The 17,566-nt window shown below is 46.6% G+C and overlaps 1 protein-coding gene across 3 annotated transcripts in view; it reads right to left on the reverse strand.

Annotated features, from left to right (window-relative positions):
- Positions 1-219: 219 nt before the first annotated feature.
- The window catches only part of ADAR (adenosine deaminase RNA specific), a 261,026-nt gene continuing 243,679 nt past the window's right edge, over positions 220-17,566 (reverse strand). For all 3 annotated transcript variants that reach the window (XM_086947602.1, XM_086947600.1, XM_086947601.1), the window contains exons 14-15: positions 13,553-13,680; positions 220-1,871 (exon numbers count right to left, since the gene is read on the reverse strand). In XM_086947602.1, the coding sequence (XP_086803728.1) occupies positions 1,631-1,871; positions 13,553-13,680 (369 nt within the window). In that variant the 3' untranslated portion in view covers positions 220-1,630. The remainder of the gene's footprint in view (positions 1,872-13,552; positions 13,681-17,566) is intronic.

The raw sequence follows: 17,566 nt of genomic DNA on the forward strand, positions 1-17,566 counted from the left end.
TTTGGGGATCTGTTGAAAAATATGTATCAAGATAAAAGGTTGCATTTTTTTGTATTTCCCATCAAGAAAATGCAACATTTCATTTGCCATCTACGCTGCTACAATGGCTATGAAGATTGTACTTCCAGTCTCCTGAATTCATTTCCAGCATTAAAAGTTAAAACAGTTTAACATGATGGAGGATAAAGAAAAAAAGCTTATCAAGTCCACAAAAGGTAATACAGTAAGAAATAACGCAATTTATTTTTTCTAAAGAGCATGTCTTCTTTAAGGCTTTTCTCCATTCTAGTCTTTTCAACCACAAGGGATTGTTCTATCAAAATGGGTTTAACCAAACAAGCAACACCACAGCTTTAGACCCTGCATTCTTTTGATTGTTGTGATCTTAGGATAATGCATCACATCCAGCCTTCCGCACCTAAAATTATTAAATAAATTGGCCGGTTTAAAGCATTAGGAGCAGCAACTCTCAGAAGGTCAGAGTGTGCGGTTTGTAGGACTCCATGCAAACATGATTGTGACAGAAGAAACAGTGCATGCATAGGTCAGCAGAGATCTAAAAGTTTCAAAGTCGAAAAAACAGGGTATACCTTACATGCTAGACTTAATCTGCCCTGGAAATAAAAATTCCTTTACCAAGAGCATCTCAACAGTCCGCTTCAGAGATTTCAGTCTGGACTGCAGTACTGATTTAATTTCCTTGACTGCAAACTTCAACATAAACTAAAAGACAGCTTAAAATCGGACACCAATGACCCTCTACTCTACCATCATGTCAAGGATGAATTCAACTACCAGTCTCCTCCTCTGGCAACTGCACAAAATAAGGTGAGAATGCCCTTAAAGACTGTGGAAGTGGAATCTAGCCAGGCCAGTTAAAGGAAGGTACCACATGAGGATAACCGTACTACAACATTACTATTGACAAACATTATGATTTCCACCCATGACGGGATATAACCAAGACACTTGCAAGGAATGCACTTCATAATTACCTTTTACTCAGACCACGTAGGCATCAAAAGAAATAGTTAATGTCATGGCCATGTTACAACTGCAGTACTTTTCCGTACCACCTTTTTCCAAATCACAAATATGTTGGGTTTAAGTCACTTCTAAACATGTCAACCTATGAATGGCGCCAAGAGAACAGGAGAATAAAGACTTTCACAATGCTACTGAAAGCGCCCCAGTTTTCAAAATGGTAAAATTACATGAAAGTAAAAAAATAATGACCGCAATAGTGCTCCAGTATCCAAAATGGTAAAGTTACATTAAAGTAAAAATGTATGACCACAATCTAAAAAGAAAAAAAAAAGCAGGCAAAAACTTTTTAAAACTGATTAAAATTATATTTTGACCTAGATAGCAGTGTTAACTTTGGAAAACAGGACATCGCTTTTCAATTTATAACATACTTGTTTCATATCTGTCCAAATTTGATCAGGAGCAGTTGACCGTCAATTGAGAAACATCAGAAATGAAGTTATGTTGCAAAGTCCTAATCCCACTTATTTTGTCATGGAGGACAGGCAAAAAAATATTTAAAATCTCAGCATTGTAATATCTCTCATGTCTAGATAACAATCCTGGTTCATTGTAAAAAAGAAAACATCGAGAAACAGACATATTAGTCAACAGTGACAGTAAAGCTCTTCTCCTCCTGTGGTTTACAGATCCAGTTGCCATACCCTAGGTCTGCCAAAGATCGAACAAAGTGTTCTTTGTTGGCATTATAGTCCAGAGCGGCTTCTTTGACATCACTGTAGGAGGTAAAAGACAGCAGGTCGTCACGACTTGTCTTTCTGCAGAGCTCTTGGTACAACTGGTAAATATTTTGCTTGGATACCCTTGAAACTTCAAGTTTTGGTCTAGAGGAAAGAACAATGCATTGTCAAATATACAAAAAGCTCCTCATATAACAGGTTTGCCATCCTTTAAGACACAGCTGGTGGCCTAAAAGCAATAAGGAATATGCTACTTACCAGTATGCATCTGTTCTTGGCATAGAGGGCTGCAGAGTGGTACATTTATGAATAGATCACCATCTGGTGTTGGGCTCGGATGATTGCACTGGTTGTTCTCTTGGAGAAGTCTTTTGTCGTCACAAGACCGATGACTCCTCCTTCGGTTGCTAGTGCGCATGGGCATCGGCTCCATCCTTAGATTGTTTTGCCATAGTAGGGTTAGATGGAGTAGCATGATAGAATACAGAAAGAGATGCCCATGTAAGTGTATCTAAATAAGATAGTGTTGGAACAGACACAGGTTCCCGGGGAGGCAGGGAGGGCATGTACCACTCTGCAGCCCTCTATGCCAAGAACAGATGCATACTGGGTAAGTAGCATATTCCGTTCGAGGCATATGGGCTGCAGATGGTACATTTATGAATAGACTATACAGCAGTTACCTCCCTAGTGGTGGTCACTAGTGTCTGTTGCAACAGTTTGAAATAAAGTTTTTAGTACAGCCTGGCCCACTCTAGCCTGTTGTGTTGCCTGCACATCAACACAGTAGTGTTTTGTGAAGGTATGCGGTGTAACCCAAGTTGCTGCTTTGCAAATGTCATCTAGGGGAATGTTTCCTAGGAATGCCATAGATGCCCCTAGTTTACGTGTAGAGTGAGCTCTAGGAGGAACAGTTAATGTCCTCTTTGCTTTTATGTAACATATTTGTATACATTTTACAAACCACCTGGCAATGAAATGAAATGAAAATAGATTTCTTAAGCGCATGGCTGCCCAAGAGCGTCCCAGCGCTAGTACACACCACAAGCTTCCATGACCTCAAACAGCGGACTCATCCTCCTCTTGGAAAAAGGAATGTCTTTAGAGATTTCCGAAACTTCTGGAGGCAGGGCTCGAGACGGAGGGCAGCAGGAAGACCATTCCAGGTCTTGGCAACATTCACAGAGAACCACCGCCCTCCTGAACGTGCTCTCCTCACTCTGGGGATGGTCAATAAATTGCTCCCATCAGAGCGGAGGGCACGGGTGGATTTGTAGGGGCATATAAGGTCCCTGAGAATAGGGGGACCCATTCCCTGGAGAGACTTGAAGGCGATGGAAAGGGCCTTGAATTTAATTCTCTCACGGATGGGGAGCCAATGGAGAGCTCTGAGAGCGGGTTTGGCTGAGGTTCTTTTCGCCGTGCCGGTCAGTACTCTGGCCGCCGCATTTTGTACTCACTGAAGGGAGTTAATGGCTGATTCAGTGGCACCGAGCAGCAAGGCGTTGCTATAATCCAGCCTAGACAGTATTAGCCCCTGGATCAGAAGTTTCCTAGAGCTAAAGGGCAGAAGAGGCAACACCTTCCAGACAGAGCGTAACAGACCATAGCAGATCCCTGCCACTTTCTTAGTTTGTACTCTGAACGTTAGGTCGGGCTCCAGCCATACCCCCAGGCTCTTAATTTCATTCTTAGGTTGGGGCGCCTCCCCCAGGCAGGGGGGCCACATGGTTTTGGGAAGGGAGGTGGAAAGATTACCCAACATCATAAGTTCCGTTTTGGACCCGTTGAGTTTCAGCCGTGATTCCGTCATCCACGCCATGATACTTGTCAGACAACACCCGAATCCTTCTGCCGCGTTTTCATGGTGGGATAGCGAGACGACAAGCTGGGTGTCGTCCGCGTAGGTCACTATTTTCACCCCGAAGGGTGAAACCACATCCTCCAGTGGGGCCATATAGATATTAAAAAGAGTCGGGCTCAACGAAGAGCCCTGCGGGACTCCGCACTGGAGGGGGATCGACTCTGAGAGGTTCGTATCATCGCAGACCTGGTAGGACCGACCATTCAGAAAGGAAGTTATCCAGCTTAAGGCCTGGCCGGATATTCCCATCCTAGTAAGGCGTTGAATGAGGATACCATGGTTGACGGTATCAAATGCCGCGCTGAGGTCAAGAAGGACCACAGCTGCGGAACCTCCTGCATCCAGAATGCGTCTGGCTTCCTCTACTACTACAATCAGGGCAGAGTCAGTGCTCTGCCCAGGGCGAAAGCCTGTTTGCGAGTTCTTGAGCAGGTTATGACCTTCTAGGAATGAGGACAGCTGGCGATTGACAACCTTTTCTGCAATTTTGCTCAAGCCTGGCAGCAAAGAAATTGGGCGAAAATTCGCCAGGTCGTCCAGGTCAAGTCCCACCTTTTTAGGAAGAGCCTTAACCATCGCCTTCTTCCAGCTGGGGGGGAACTTCTCCGCCGCCGGAGGCGTTCAGAAGGTCCGTAGCCCGCGGGGAGATGGTGTGAGCAATCCGTTTAAGAATATGGATGGGCATAGGGTCAGAGGGGGAGCCACTTTTGAGATTGGCTAATTCTTTGCGGAAGTGTTCCTCAATGTCTGCTTTAGAGATCGGATTGCCCTTTGTTGGGGAAAACGCTACAAATAGTGGTTTGGTTTTTCTGAAAGTTTGTGTTCTTTCTATGTAATATAATATTGCCATTTTGACATCTAATGTATGTAGGGCCCTTTCTGCTACCGTCTGGTTTTGGAAAGAAGACTGGTAGTTCCACTGGTTGATTGATGTGGAATGCTGAAATTACTTTAGGCAAGAATTTTGGGTTTGTTCTAAGAACCACTTTATTCTGGTGTAACTGTAGGAATGGTTCTTGTATTGTGAATGCCTGTAATTCACTCACTCTTCTGAGGGAGGTAATGGCTATAAGAAAGGCCTCCTTCCATGTAAGGAATTGTATTTCACACTTATGCATAGGTTCGAAAGGTGGTCCCATTAGTCTGGTGAGTACTATGTTGAGATTCCAGACCGGGGAAGGCGGTAGTCTTGGTGGAATGACTCTTTTGAGGCCTTCCATGAAGGCTTTTATTGCTGGCACTCTTAACAGGGATAGATGTTGCCTGTTTTGCAGGTACGCTGCTATAGCTGCAAGATGTACTCTAATGGAGGTGTAAGCAAGGTTACATTGCTGTAAGTGTAGTAAGTAGCAAATAATATTTTTTGTGGATGCGTCCAGAGGGTTGATGTTACTGTTACAGTATACAGCAAACCTTTGTCACTTTGCTGCATAGCATGCTCTGGTGGTAGGACGCCTTGCTTGCTTAATGATTTCCATACAGTTTGGAGGTAAATCCAAGTATCCAAATTCTATGACCTCAGGAGCCAGATCGCTAGGTTCAATTGTTTGGGATCTGGGTGCATTATTTCTCCATGGTTCTGTGTAAGGTGCATGGGTAATATTCTTAACTTCTGATGTGGCACCTGTGAGAGTTGCAGGAGCGTGGTGAACCACGGCTGTCGTGCCCACGTGGGTGCTACTAGTATCATGGTCATTGAATGTTGTTGCAGTTTTCGAACCACTAATGGAATTAGTGGGTGAGGGGGAAAAGCGTATGCAAATTTGTTGGACCAATTTATCCATAATGCATTGCCCTGCGACAGGTGGTGTGGGTACATGGATGCAAAGCTTTGGCATTTTGCGTTCTGATGAGTGGCAAAGAGATCTATCTCTGGCTGTCCCCATCTTTGGAAGAATGGCTGCAGTATTTGGTCGTGCAGTTTCCATTCGTGTATTTGTTCGGACTCTCTGCTTAAGATGTCTGCTATCCGATTTGGAACTGCTGGTAGGTGTTCGGCTAACAGATTGATGTTTTGAGGAATTTCCCATCTCCAAATCTCCTGCGCTAGTCTGGATAGTTGGAGAGTGTCGTGTCTCTCCCCCCCCCCCCCCCCCACCCCCTGTTTTTGAATATAATACATTGCTGTCATGTGGTCTGTTCTGATCAGGACTGCTTTGTTGAGAATCTGCATTTGAAAAGCTTTTAATGCTAGAAACACTGCTTGTAGTTCTAGATCAGGGGTACTCCTAGTACGGCCCGCGGGCCGCTGGCGGCCCGGCAAGCCTTCCCTGGCAGCCCGCAGACCTTTCAGACATCGTACCCGAGTTTTTTTAAAATTTTTATTAAAGGCTGTCTGCAACCAGAGCTCGACTCAGACTCTGCTGCCTGTGGGGGCCGGGCGATTTCCGCCGTAGTCAAAGTGGGGCTGCAGGAGCGCTGTGAGGTGAAAATAGCCTCATTAACATGCTAATGGTCTTTTGAAGACCTTGGGTGCGGCTGTGTGCGCGCGCCTGGAAGCTGTCACAGAGGGGTGTGGGGGGAGACACACAGGCAGGGTCACGAGAAGGAGGCAGTCAGAGAAAAGGTGGAGGGACTGAATGAGGCACAGGCAGGCATTAGCAACAGGTTAATAACTACATTTAATTGTACATAGCGTTACATGGCACACGGGGGTCTCGGAGCGCCTAAAAAGAAACAGCGAGGCCAAAAAGTAAGAAAAGTCGTAAAAACGGAGGACGTCAGTGGGGAGCTCAGGTTCCCTTCTCCCGAGCTCCCCGTAACCCTGGCGCAGATGCCTCTGCCCTCTCCGCTGATACCCACCTCCTGGAAAGGGTGCCCTCGGCACTACCACACGCACAATGTCATGGGGCATCTCTGGCCCCACCACATCACCATTTCAGCCCTCTCCTTACTGCGCCCGTTTATATCATTCCTTTGGTATAGTGCCACGTACAGCCGGGAGCTGCTTCGCGGCACTTGAGAATGTAGCGGTGCTAGCTTAGAATAAGCAGAGACGTCTACCAGGGCCCAGCCCGCCGAGGAGGACGTGTACAAGTGCCCACCAGCTCCGTGGCTGCAACAAGCCTGCGACCACAGTCTTCGGGAACCAGGAGGCTGGGCGCGGGGTCACCACGGCAACCCAGGCGCCAGCTCCATGAAGGGGGGCACGTCTCTAGCTGGCAGAGGCGTCTAGTGATGGGCAAGGATTGGAATCAACCACTGTGACGCAGCAGTCTGGACTTAAATTTGGATATGTCCAAGGAAAAGCAACCAAGGCCTTGAATATCCTTATTATATATCCATGTATGCACCCTGTGTTTTATGATTATTCATTGTTTTTGTACAGAAATTTATATATTTTGCCTTGAAGTTTAATAATAACCTGCAGACAATAATCCCTGGTTCCTTGTTTTATTGATCATTCATGCTCTATCGTGATGTTAGTGTGGTAACATCCTATGCTTATTGTAATTGAATTTAACAGCCACGGATTGAATTCTTGCTTAGGTACTGTGATTAAATAACAAGTCCTAACGGTGCTGTAAAGATCTTAGAAAAAACAAAATCCCTTGCTGGCCATTTTTTTCTACAAACCTTGCCCAAGCCCGCAAGGGTATATTGGGTTGCTCACCCTTTTGTATATGGTACAAAGTTGGCAGTGCCAACGGTCATTTCAACAGGGCAGTGAACCAGCTCCCACTCTTCGTATGCACTGCGTGCTCCATGGGGCACTTTAAAAGGTCATACGTGCCACTCTTGCCCTGGGGTACTTCATTCTAAAGTGGGCAAAGAAGTCATCACGAGATGGCGATGTGGGCAAGTCCAGCGAGCAGGTGCGCCTTCCCACTAATGAACTTCTATCATACCCCCTACAGGCGACAACTGTAAACTGGCACAGATACCCCTTTTGGGGTTTGGCGCAGAGCACACGACTAATTATGCCCGAAGCCCAGGCTGGCTCTGCTAGGAGACACGGTGCAGTACAGCGAGCCCTCCGCTAACAACACGAGCACGTGTAAACTGGCATGGTAGAGTCACTCAAGAGATGCCGGGATACGATAACTCCAGGGTGAGAGAGTATGGGGTGATAGCAGGTGCGGGAGGGGGGGTCCCGAGTTTACACCCGCCTCACTTCAGAGCCTAGAGACCACGTGGCTAGCTTCGTGAACCTGTAGAAGTCCTCAGCCTTCCAGATGCCCCCAGTTGGTCCCTGTTAAAGTTCGTTCGCTTTATTTAATGGTGAACTATGTGTGCGCCTCTATTTCCTTAGAATATGTTCATATCTCAGATAGGTTTCAGTAATGTTGCATGAATCTTGCATAACCGCACTGCAAGCCCGGTCACCTCAAGGTGTCTGTGTGAGTTCAGGGTGTGGGTGACTGTTCATGACTGGGCATGATTGAGAACTGCAGCTGAGGCTGAAGGCAGTTCGACTTTCTGACAGAGACTCGCATAACGGTGTTCTAACTAAATGCTCATCCAATCCTTGGCCTCTCTGCTGGGCGCCCAGAACGATGGCCACATGTGGGCCAATTGTAATGGCGATTCTATGGGAAAGTGTATGGTGGTATGCAGCTGTCAAAATAGGGACAGTGCCAATGGAAAAGAAAATGTGGGGCGTGTGAGAGGCGATGCTGAGGAGGAGGAGTTATAAGGAAGGATGTGTAGGAGAGAGTGAAAGACAGTGGTGCAGATGGCGTGAAATATGTGGTTGGAGAGACTTCAAAAAGATGAGTGGAGCACAGGTTGTGCTGCAGCAGGAAGTGATGTGACAGGAAGAAAGTGAGTTACTCCTTCATGTGACATAGAACAAAAATCTGTGCTAACAAGCATTGGTACAGGTAATGGATCGGGCATGTTTTAGGTTATGTGTTACCTGAAGTATGATGGTTTTATAAGCACTACCAGACATCACACATAAAGGTGCCTTGAATACTTGTCAGGTGGCATGCAGAGTTTAGGTCCCATTTAGGCCCAACCCATAATTTTTCCAAGATTTCCTAGTTACACCTAAATACCCCTTTTGGAGACACCACCACCTTTTCCATCCACTAAAGCACTGACATGGGAGATCGGGTCCCGAGAGAGCAGCTTGTGTGTTTTTGGGGGAGAGGTGAGGGTGAGAGAAGGAACGCATCTTCCGCATCTTTCAACAAGTTTAAAAACAAGCTATTAGCCTTGCGCCACTGCCAGTGATTGCTTGTGTTTTAAGGATTAAACACAGACAAAACCACATGAAAAATGAATTCCATTACGAGGGAGGGAGAGCGAGGGGGGAGGGAGAGCGAGGGAGGGAGGGAGAGCGAGGGGGGAGGGAGAGCGAGGGAGGGAGAGCGAGGGAGGGAGGGAGAGCGAGGGAGGGAGGGAGAGCGAGGGAGGGAGGGAGAGCGAGGGGGGAGGGAGAGCGAGGGAGGGAGAGCGAGGGAGGGAGGGAGAGCGAGGGAGGGAGGGAGAGCGAGGGAGGGAGGGAGAGCGAGGGGGGAGGGAGAGCGAGGGGGGAGGGAGAGCGAGGGGGGAGGGAGAGCGAGGGGGGAGGGAGAGCGAGGGGGGAGGGAGACAGAGAGCCAGAGGGAGACAGAGAGCCAGAGGGAGACAGAGAGCCAGAGGGAGACAGAGAGCCAGAGGGAGACAGAGAGCCAGAGGGAGACAGAGAGCCAGAGGGAGACAGAGAGCCAGAGGGAGACAGAGAGCCAGAGGGAGACAGAGAGCCAGAGGGAGACAGAGAGCCAGAGGGAGACAGAGAGCCAGAGGGAGACAGAGAGCCAGAGGGAGACAGAGAGCCAGAGGGAGACAGAGAGCCAGAGGGAGACAGAGAGCCAGAGGGAGACAGAGAGCCAGAGGGAGACAGAGAGCCAGAGGGAGACAGAGAGCCAGAGGGAGACAGAGAGCCAGAGGGAGACAGAGAGTCAGAGGGAGACAGAGAGTCAGAGGTAGACAGAGTCAGAGAGGGAGAGAGAGGGAGGGAGAGAGAGGGATGGAAAGAGAGAGAGAGAGAGAGGGGGAGTGAGAGAGAGAGAGAGGGGGAGTGAGAGAGAGGGGGAGTGAAAGAGAGGGGGAGTGAAAGAGAGGGGGAGATGTGTGTCTATGCTGGGTCTGGTGGCTCAGTAGACTAAGGCGTCCGCTGCAGGGACCTATGATCAACCTCATGGTCAGTTTTTTTTGTTGCTCTAGCCCCGCCCCTTCCCCACTGACCCCGCCCCCACCGGTGCGGCCCTCGGACACAAACCACACTGTAAATTTGGCCCCCGAGAGAAAGTTTGTGAGTACCCATGTTCTAGATGATTGATGTGCAGTGTTTTTTGCTGTACACTCCATCTTCCCTGTACATTTCTCCATATGCGCTCCCCATCCGGAGAGCGATGCATCCGATGTTAGTATCACTTGTGGAATTGGTTCTAGGAACAACCGCCCCTTGGAAATGTTTGTTGTGTTCCACCACTTCAGAGAGCGATGTGTGCGGTCGTCTACCAACACCAGATCTGTAATCTGACCTTGAGCCTGATTCCACTATGTTGCTAGACATTCTTGCAGCGGACGCATCTGTAGTCTGGCATATGGTATTAGCAGTATGCAAGAAGACATCATCCCTAATAGCTGCATGAACACTCGAGCTGTTAGTGAGTGTTGTGGTTGAAATCTTTGAATCAATGTGAGCATTGTTTGAATCCTGACTGGATTAGGGTATACTCTGGCTTTATCTGTGTCTATAGTAGCCCCTAGATATTGTTGAACTCTGTTTGGTTGCAAGTGTGATTTTGTGTAGTTCACCGTAAACCCTAGCTGGTGCAGCAACTGAATGGTTTTTTGTGTGTTTTGAAGACATTCTTTTTGTGATTTGGCCTTTATTAGCCAGTCGTCCAAGTAAGGGAAGACATGTATTTGTTGTCTACTTAGGTGAGCTGCAACCACTGCTAGGCATTTTGTGAACACCCTTGGTGCTGTTGTGACCCCAAATGGAAGGACTTTGACCTGGTAATGTTGTCCTTCTACGACAAACCGGAGGTATTTCCTGTGGGCTTTGTGAATTGGGATATGAAAGTAAGCGTCTTTTGGATCCAGTGTAGAAAGAAAGTCCCCTTTCTTCTGTAAAGGAAGTACTTGTTGGAGCGTGACCATGTGGAAATGTTCCGAGTTTATGTACGCATTGAGAGGTCTAAGATTAGTCTTAGAGACCCGTCTTTTTTGGGGATTACGAAGTATAGAGAGTATACTCCTGTCCCTTGCTGATGTTTTGGAACCTTCTCTATGGCATGCTTTTGTAGCAGTGATAGTACTTCCTGCTTTAACAATCTTAAATGATCTTCACTCATTGGACGCTGTTTGGGGGGGATGTTTGGTGGGGTAGCTGTGAGTTCTAGGCAATAACCATGTTGGATAATTTGTCTCACCCACCTGTCTGATGTGATGTTTTCCCAGACAGGTAGGAACTGTGATCGACGTCCCCCGACCGGTGTTATATGGTCTGGGGGGAGCTGTATGAAGTCACTGTTTTGGGGTAGGGGAGTTGCGGTTGTTATTTCCGAGACATCTACCTTTGTTGTTGTTACCTCTGTAACTGCCTCTAGAATTACCTCTGGGTGATGTTGGTGTAAAAGAGGTAGATTGCTGGCTTGTGCCTGCATTCTTTGATCCGCCTCTATAGTTGGACCTACGAAAGGAACCCCTTTGAGTTGGCTGTTGCAATGCTCCCATTGACTTAGAAAAGATGAAAAAGGACACAGAAACAGCTAACGTCTCATCTGTACCAGAGCCGAAAAGTGTTCTCATCAAAAGGCTGGTTCTATAAGGATGTTTGACCCTCTTGTTTGAACCCTGAGACTCTGAGCCATGCATGTCTTCTCAACATGATACTGGTGTTTATGGATCTTGCTGCAGTGTCTGCTGCGTCTAAGGCACACTTAATGGAAGTGTTGGTTATCATCTTCCCTTCTTGTATAAGCTGCCCTTTTTTGATGTTCCTTAGGGAGATGTGTAATGAGTTTTTCTAACTCATCATAATGAGCTCTATCACAACGTGCAAGTAGCGCTTGCGTATTAGCTATGCGCCAGCTGTTTGCCGCCTGGGATGCTACTCTTTTGCCAGAGGCATCTATTAACTTGGACTCCTTGTCAGGAGGAGGAGCTTCTGCTGTAGTTAATGTTTTCTCTTACAAGCGTTTGCGACTACTAGCGAGTCCAGAGGTATTTGTCCTTTGATAAATATTGGGTCCTTTGGGGCTGCCTTATATTTTTTATCAATTCTTGGGTTTAATACCCTAGCCCTCACAGGGTCTTTGAATATGTCTGATGTGTGATTGAGGAGACCCTTAAGCATTGGTAGTGTTCCTGATGTTCTTTGTGCAGCAGGTAGTGTTTCTAAAAGTAAATACTCTATTTGAGGTTCTGTATGTAAGTCTACCTTGTGGTATTTTGCTGCCCTATTAATTAACTGTGCAAAACCTGTATTATCATCAGGTGGCGAAGTTTTTGAGGGATACAGTTTAGGGTCATTATGATTATCTGACCCTGCGTTATAATCTTCCCATGGGTCTGCTTCATCGGGGACAGTGTTGTCATCCCTAGGAAGTTCTCCCTCCCCTGTGTCACTTTCTACATCTGTTTGAGGTGTAGATGGTCGTGGTGTAGAAGGTGGAGGAATAGCTGGCAGAGTGTGAGGAGAAGAGGGTTGAGGAGAAAGGGGAGGAGATGTATTTGTCCCCTTTGTTCTCTTTTTAGGAGGAGGAGCTTTGTCGTCCAACTGTTCATTCTTCCTCTTTTTAGTTAGTTTTGTCACCACCTTGCTAGTTTGTGGATCGATAAACAGTCTTGTTTTGGATCTGTCTGATGCTCCTGTGTCGGTACCGAAGTTTTTGGTTCCGAAAGGTGCCTTTGCTTCTGACCGTCAGTGTTTTGTGTTTTCGGCACAGAGTGCTTGCTCGAATCAGATTTTTTCGGTGTCGAGGAAGTCTTAGACGTCGAAGCATGTTTCGGTTTCGACATGGAATGTTTAGACTGCGAGCCTTCCTTTGTATGGAGCTTCGGTGTCTATGTCTATGTCGACCGCTTCTCGGATCCGACATGGTGGGAGGCCGAGGGTTTCGGTTTCCATGCCGAGCCCGAAGGCAGGGCGTCGGAAACTTTTTTCGGTAGTCTGACCGGGCTCGAAGGAGAGGTCGACACCAAACGGGGTCGTTTTTCAGTAAGGGGACGTCGTCACTCACGGTTTGATGAACGTCGATTTCTACGACGTCCGAGTCGTCCACTTCCAAACCAGACTCGTCCTCATCTTCTTCATCTTCGGGGTGCTGGGCCTCGAACAGCTCCGGGATTGCCTCTGACTGCATTCTCGACACCTCGTGTCTTCGGGCTCGACTGTTTCTAATCGTCGACTTGGAGGAGAATGCTGCGCAGGCTTCACAGTCCCTGGATTCGTGTTCAGGTGATAAACAGAGGTTGCACACCTCGTGTAGGTCCTTGTGTGGGAACTTAGCACCACACGTTGGACATCTTTTGAATGGAGTCCTTTCCATGGACTCCGGGCTGGACTACGTCGAGATAGGCCTCCCGGTCTAGTCGACGTAGAAGTTTGAAATTTTGTTATTGACGTCGAAGCGCATCGAAATGGAAATGAACTCTCGCTCGATAACAATACCGTCGAATTGGAAAGGGAATACGCGCCAAAATATCACTTTTCTCGAAGTCGATTCGGAGCGCTTCGATCCTCATCCGAACCCATTGGCGGAAAAAAACAATCTAAGGATGGAGCCGTGCCCATGCGCACTCGCACCCAAAGGAGGAGTCATTGGTCTCGTGATGACAAAGGACTTCTCCAAGAGAAAAACAAGTGCAATCATCCGAGCCCAACACCAGATGGCGATCCATTCATAAATGTACCATCTGCAGCCCATATGCCTCGAACATAATGTTCCAATAAAGCGAATTGCCTGAGGTGACCATAATAGACACCTCAATAAATGTTTTATTGGTAGAGAAAACTTACCCATCTACTTTGCCCTTTGTTCCATCCAGGATTTCCACAGAAGTGTCATCGGCCAAACACCAATTCACACTTGACTCCTTGGTCTTCCCAGTTTGTCGCGTAGAGTCATACACACTAACTCGGCCAACCTGAATAATGGTAAAAGAAAAAGAAAAAAAACAGTATTTATTGCCTACATTATTGCTTCACTGCTGCTTTAAAATGATCAAAAACACCAACATTGACAGAAAGATTCATGTTCGCACAAAAACACAAAGTACATCACAACAAAAGTTTGCCATAATGGGTACCTTCTGTGTATTCATAAACATAAAAATATCATGGGTTAAATGCAAAATCTTGGAACTCATTTTTCAACATATATTCTTTATGTTGGAAAATGTTCTTTAAAAAAAAGGGTATTTTTGAATCAACTAATAAAAAATGTGAAACTGTCCAAAAGCCCATTATTATGTAGTCAAGAAATAAAGAACATAGTAAAGTAGAGCATATAGGCATTCTCCTCGCATTTGGGCACTGTTCTTTTAAAGGATCTAAAGTACTTTGCTATTTCGATGTCAACCAAGTGTCAAAGTTTCAACAAAACTCGATTTTCTTATCAACCAACATATCCTGAATAAAGGATTATAGCTCTGGCCTGGAGCATGGACTGATAACCATCTGTACATTCTCATAGAAGATCCATTGGTTGGCCACCTAATAGGTGATGACTGCATCTACTGAAGTGTTGAGGTGATTAGCTTACTCTATTTTTCAATACATATTTGCCATGATCTCAACAATCCTCTGGCAATTTGTCAAGAAGACAATACAGAGACATTTGTCAAAAGTGCATATGAAGGATTAGCATCTTTTAGGGCAGAGATACAACCCAATTAATGCCTCCTTAGCACTAAAATCCAACTGCTGTTTTCTTCAATTCCAGTGTTAACAGGGCTTGGTTGGGGATCTTCTGAAGCATTGAGGTTTATGGTTCTTAGACAAAGCTAAACTGCGACAAAGGTCTGTAATGGTGGGCAAAAGAGACCATGGACCTCTCTCTAATACTACAAGGTTGACTAAAAAGGGGACCAACATAAAAAAAGTCCCAAAAATGTAGACCTTAAATGCCCCAAAAATAATGTCCAATCAAATAAAGGCATTTAAAAAAATTGTGCACACTAAATAAGTGACTGCAGCTGCAACCAGTGATATCTCAGTTCTACAAAAAAATAGGTCAAACAATCACACAATCAGTGCAGCCTACTACAGCCAGTACAACCTATACCGGGTGTGAAGACCAGTTTTTTTCTGGTCCATCTGGGACTGACAAAACTAGTAACTTAAGTGTTTGCGTCTGAAATTCTTCTTGATGACAATCTGTGTGTTTATCAGACCCCCCAGGATATAGCGGCATGGAAACGCAAATTTAGCTGCAATTTTGCGGCATTTTATGTGGCCATTTTTCCTACAACAAACACAGATATCTTAGTTTTTTTTAGTTATTAAACAACATGAAGCTATGTATATTTGGTTTATTTACAATGTAGACACTTTGTTTCCCACGAGCGTGTATAAGGTGCGGCACCGGACTTTGGGGCTCCTCAGTTGACCAACCAAGAAGACCGACAGGAATTTAAACATATACACGTCACCGATATGTCACTACCTTGTGCCAGTTAGTAAGATATTACACACTAGAGTTACCTGAAGAAAGGTAACCACAAACAATATAAAAATGTGGTTAAATACCGATTGGACCATAATGTGTTTGGTGTAATGGCTTTTACGGTATTGAATTGCTTGGTGCCGGTGTATCTACTTTGAAAGGATGAAGAGCTCAATTGAATCAGCCATCCGTTTTAAATGCCGACAGGTTTATTGTAAATGAGCATTGTAAAGTGTGGTTCTCGAAAATGGTCATTTTAGGAAGGATAGTAACTACGGGAGGGGGCTATAATTAATTACCGCCTCGCTCCCCCTTCACTCCATCAGTCATCCCCGTCAGCCCCCCTCTCACCAGCCTCCTTCGACGCTGCAGTGTGATATTTCTCTCAAGCGGTCGCCTTTTACAGATAAAAAAGCGCCCATTTGTTCAGGATTTGGGGGGGGGTCTAGACAGCTGCTGGCTCTGGTGGGCAGATCGCTGCAGTCTCCTCCTGTGACTTGCATGGCCTTTACTGTATTTTACAAGCCACGCGTCCGATAATGAACCCAGCTTTTTTTTTATTTTTACTTCTGTTTGATTTTGTATGCATGTATGACATTTTGTATGTGGTGTGAGTGCAGAGGGCATCATTTTAATAATAGATCACTGCTGATAAACATGTCCAGCAGCATACTTACTCATTCTGTTTAGATAGTGCCTACGTTTTAACAGGGGTTTCAGTGCACTCTAAGTTCATTCCATGTCATTCCAGGTCGCTGCTGTCCGGGCCCTGACTTTCATTACACGCACGTGTGAAGCTCTATAGGGAAAGGTTAGAGCCCCTCTTTACATGGTTGAACCCACTTTTTCCCTAAACTGTATATGTACGTTGAATGAGTGTGCCCCGGGTTTCTGTCAACCAGGTACCCAGGGAATATGTTCTTTCCCAAAAATGTACTGATGAAAAACCCAATTCACATTCTTTGGCCACATATCCCTTGTAACTGGTACCATAGGTACCAAGGGCACTCTGGCCAGGGAAGGCATCTATGGGTTACAGCATGTATTGTGCCACCCTTAAGAGGCCCTGTACACACACCTACCTACCCACACCCACCTACCTACCTACCCACACCCACCTACCTACCCACACCCACCTACCTACCCACACCCACCTACCTACCTACCTACACACCTACCTACACACCTACCTACCTACCTACACACCTACCTACCTACACACCTACCTACCTACACACACCTACCTACACACACCTACCTACACACACCTACCTACACACACCTACCTACACACACCTACCTACCTACACACACCTACCTACCTACCTACACACACCTACCTACCTACCTACACACACCTACCTACCTACACACACCTACCTACCTACCTACACACACCTACCTACCTACCCACCCCTACCTACCTACCCACACCTACCTACCTACCCACACCTACCTACCTACACACACCTACCTACCTACACACACACCTACCTACCTACACACCTACACACACCTACCTACACACACACCTACCTACACACACACCTACCTACCTACACACACACCTACCTACCTACCTACCCACACACCTACCTACCTACCCACACACCTACCTACCTACCCACACACCTACCTACCTACACACCTACCTACCTACCCACACACCTACCTACCTACACACACACCTACCTACCTACACACCTACCTACCTACACACCTACCTACCTACACACCTACCTACCTACACACCTACCTACCCACACACCTACCTACCCACACACCTACCTACCTACACACACCTACCTACCTACACACACCTACCTACCTACCTACCTACCCACACCTACCTACCTACACACACCTACCTACCTACCTACACACACCTACCTACCTACCTACACACACCTACCTACCTACCTACACACACCTACCTACCTACACACACCTACCTACCTACACACACCTACCTACCTACACACACCTACCTACCTACACACACACACCTACCTACCTACACACACCTACCTACCTACACACACCTACCTACCTACCTACACACACCTACCTACACACACCTACCTACCTACACACACACACCTACCTACCTACACACACCTACCTACCTACACACACCTACCTACCTACACACACCTACCTACCTACCTACCCACACACCTACCTACCTACACACACCTACCTACCTACACACACCTACCTACACACACACACCTACCTACACACACCTACCTACACACACACACCTACCTACACACACCTACCTACCTACACACACCTACCTACCTACCTACACACACCTACCTACCTACCTACACACACCTACCTACCTACACACACCTACCTAC

Source organism: Lissotriton vulgaris, chromosome 12 (assembly GCF_964263255.1).
Source record: "Lissotriton vulgaris chromosome 12, aLisVul1.2, whole genome shotgun sequence".
In the NCBI taxonomy this organism is placed as follows: Eukaryota; Metazoa; Chordata; class Amphibia; order Caudata; family Salamandridae; genus Lissotriton; species Lissotriton vulgaris.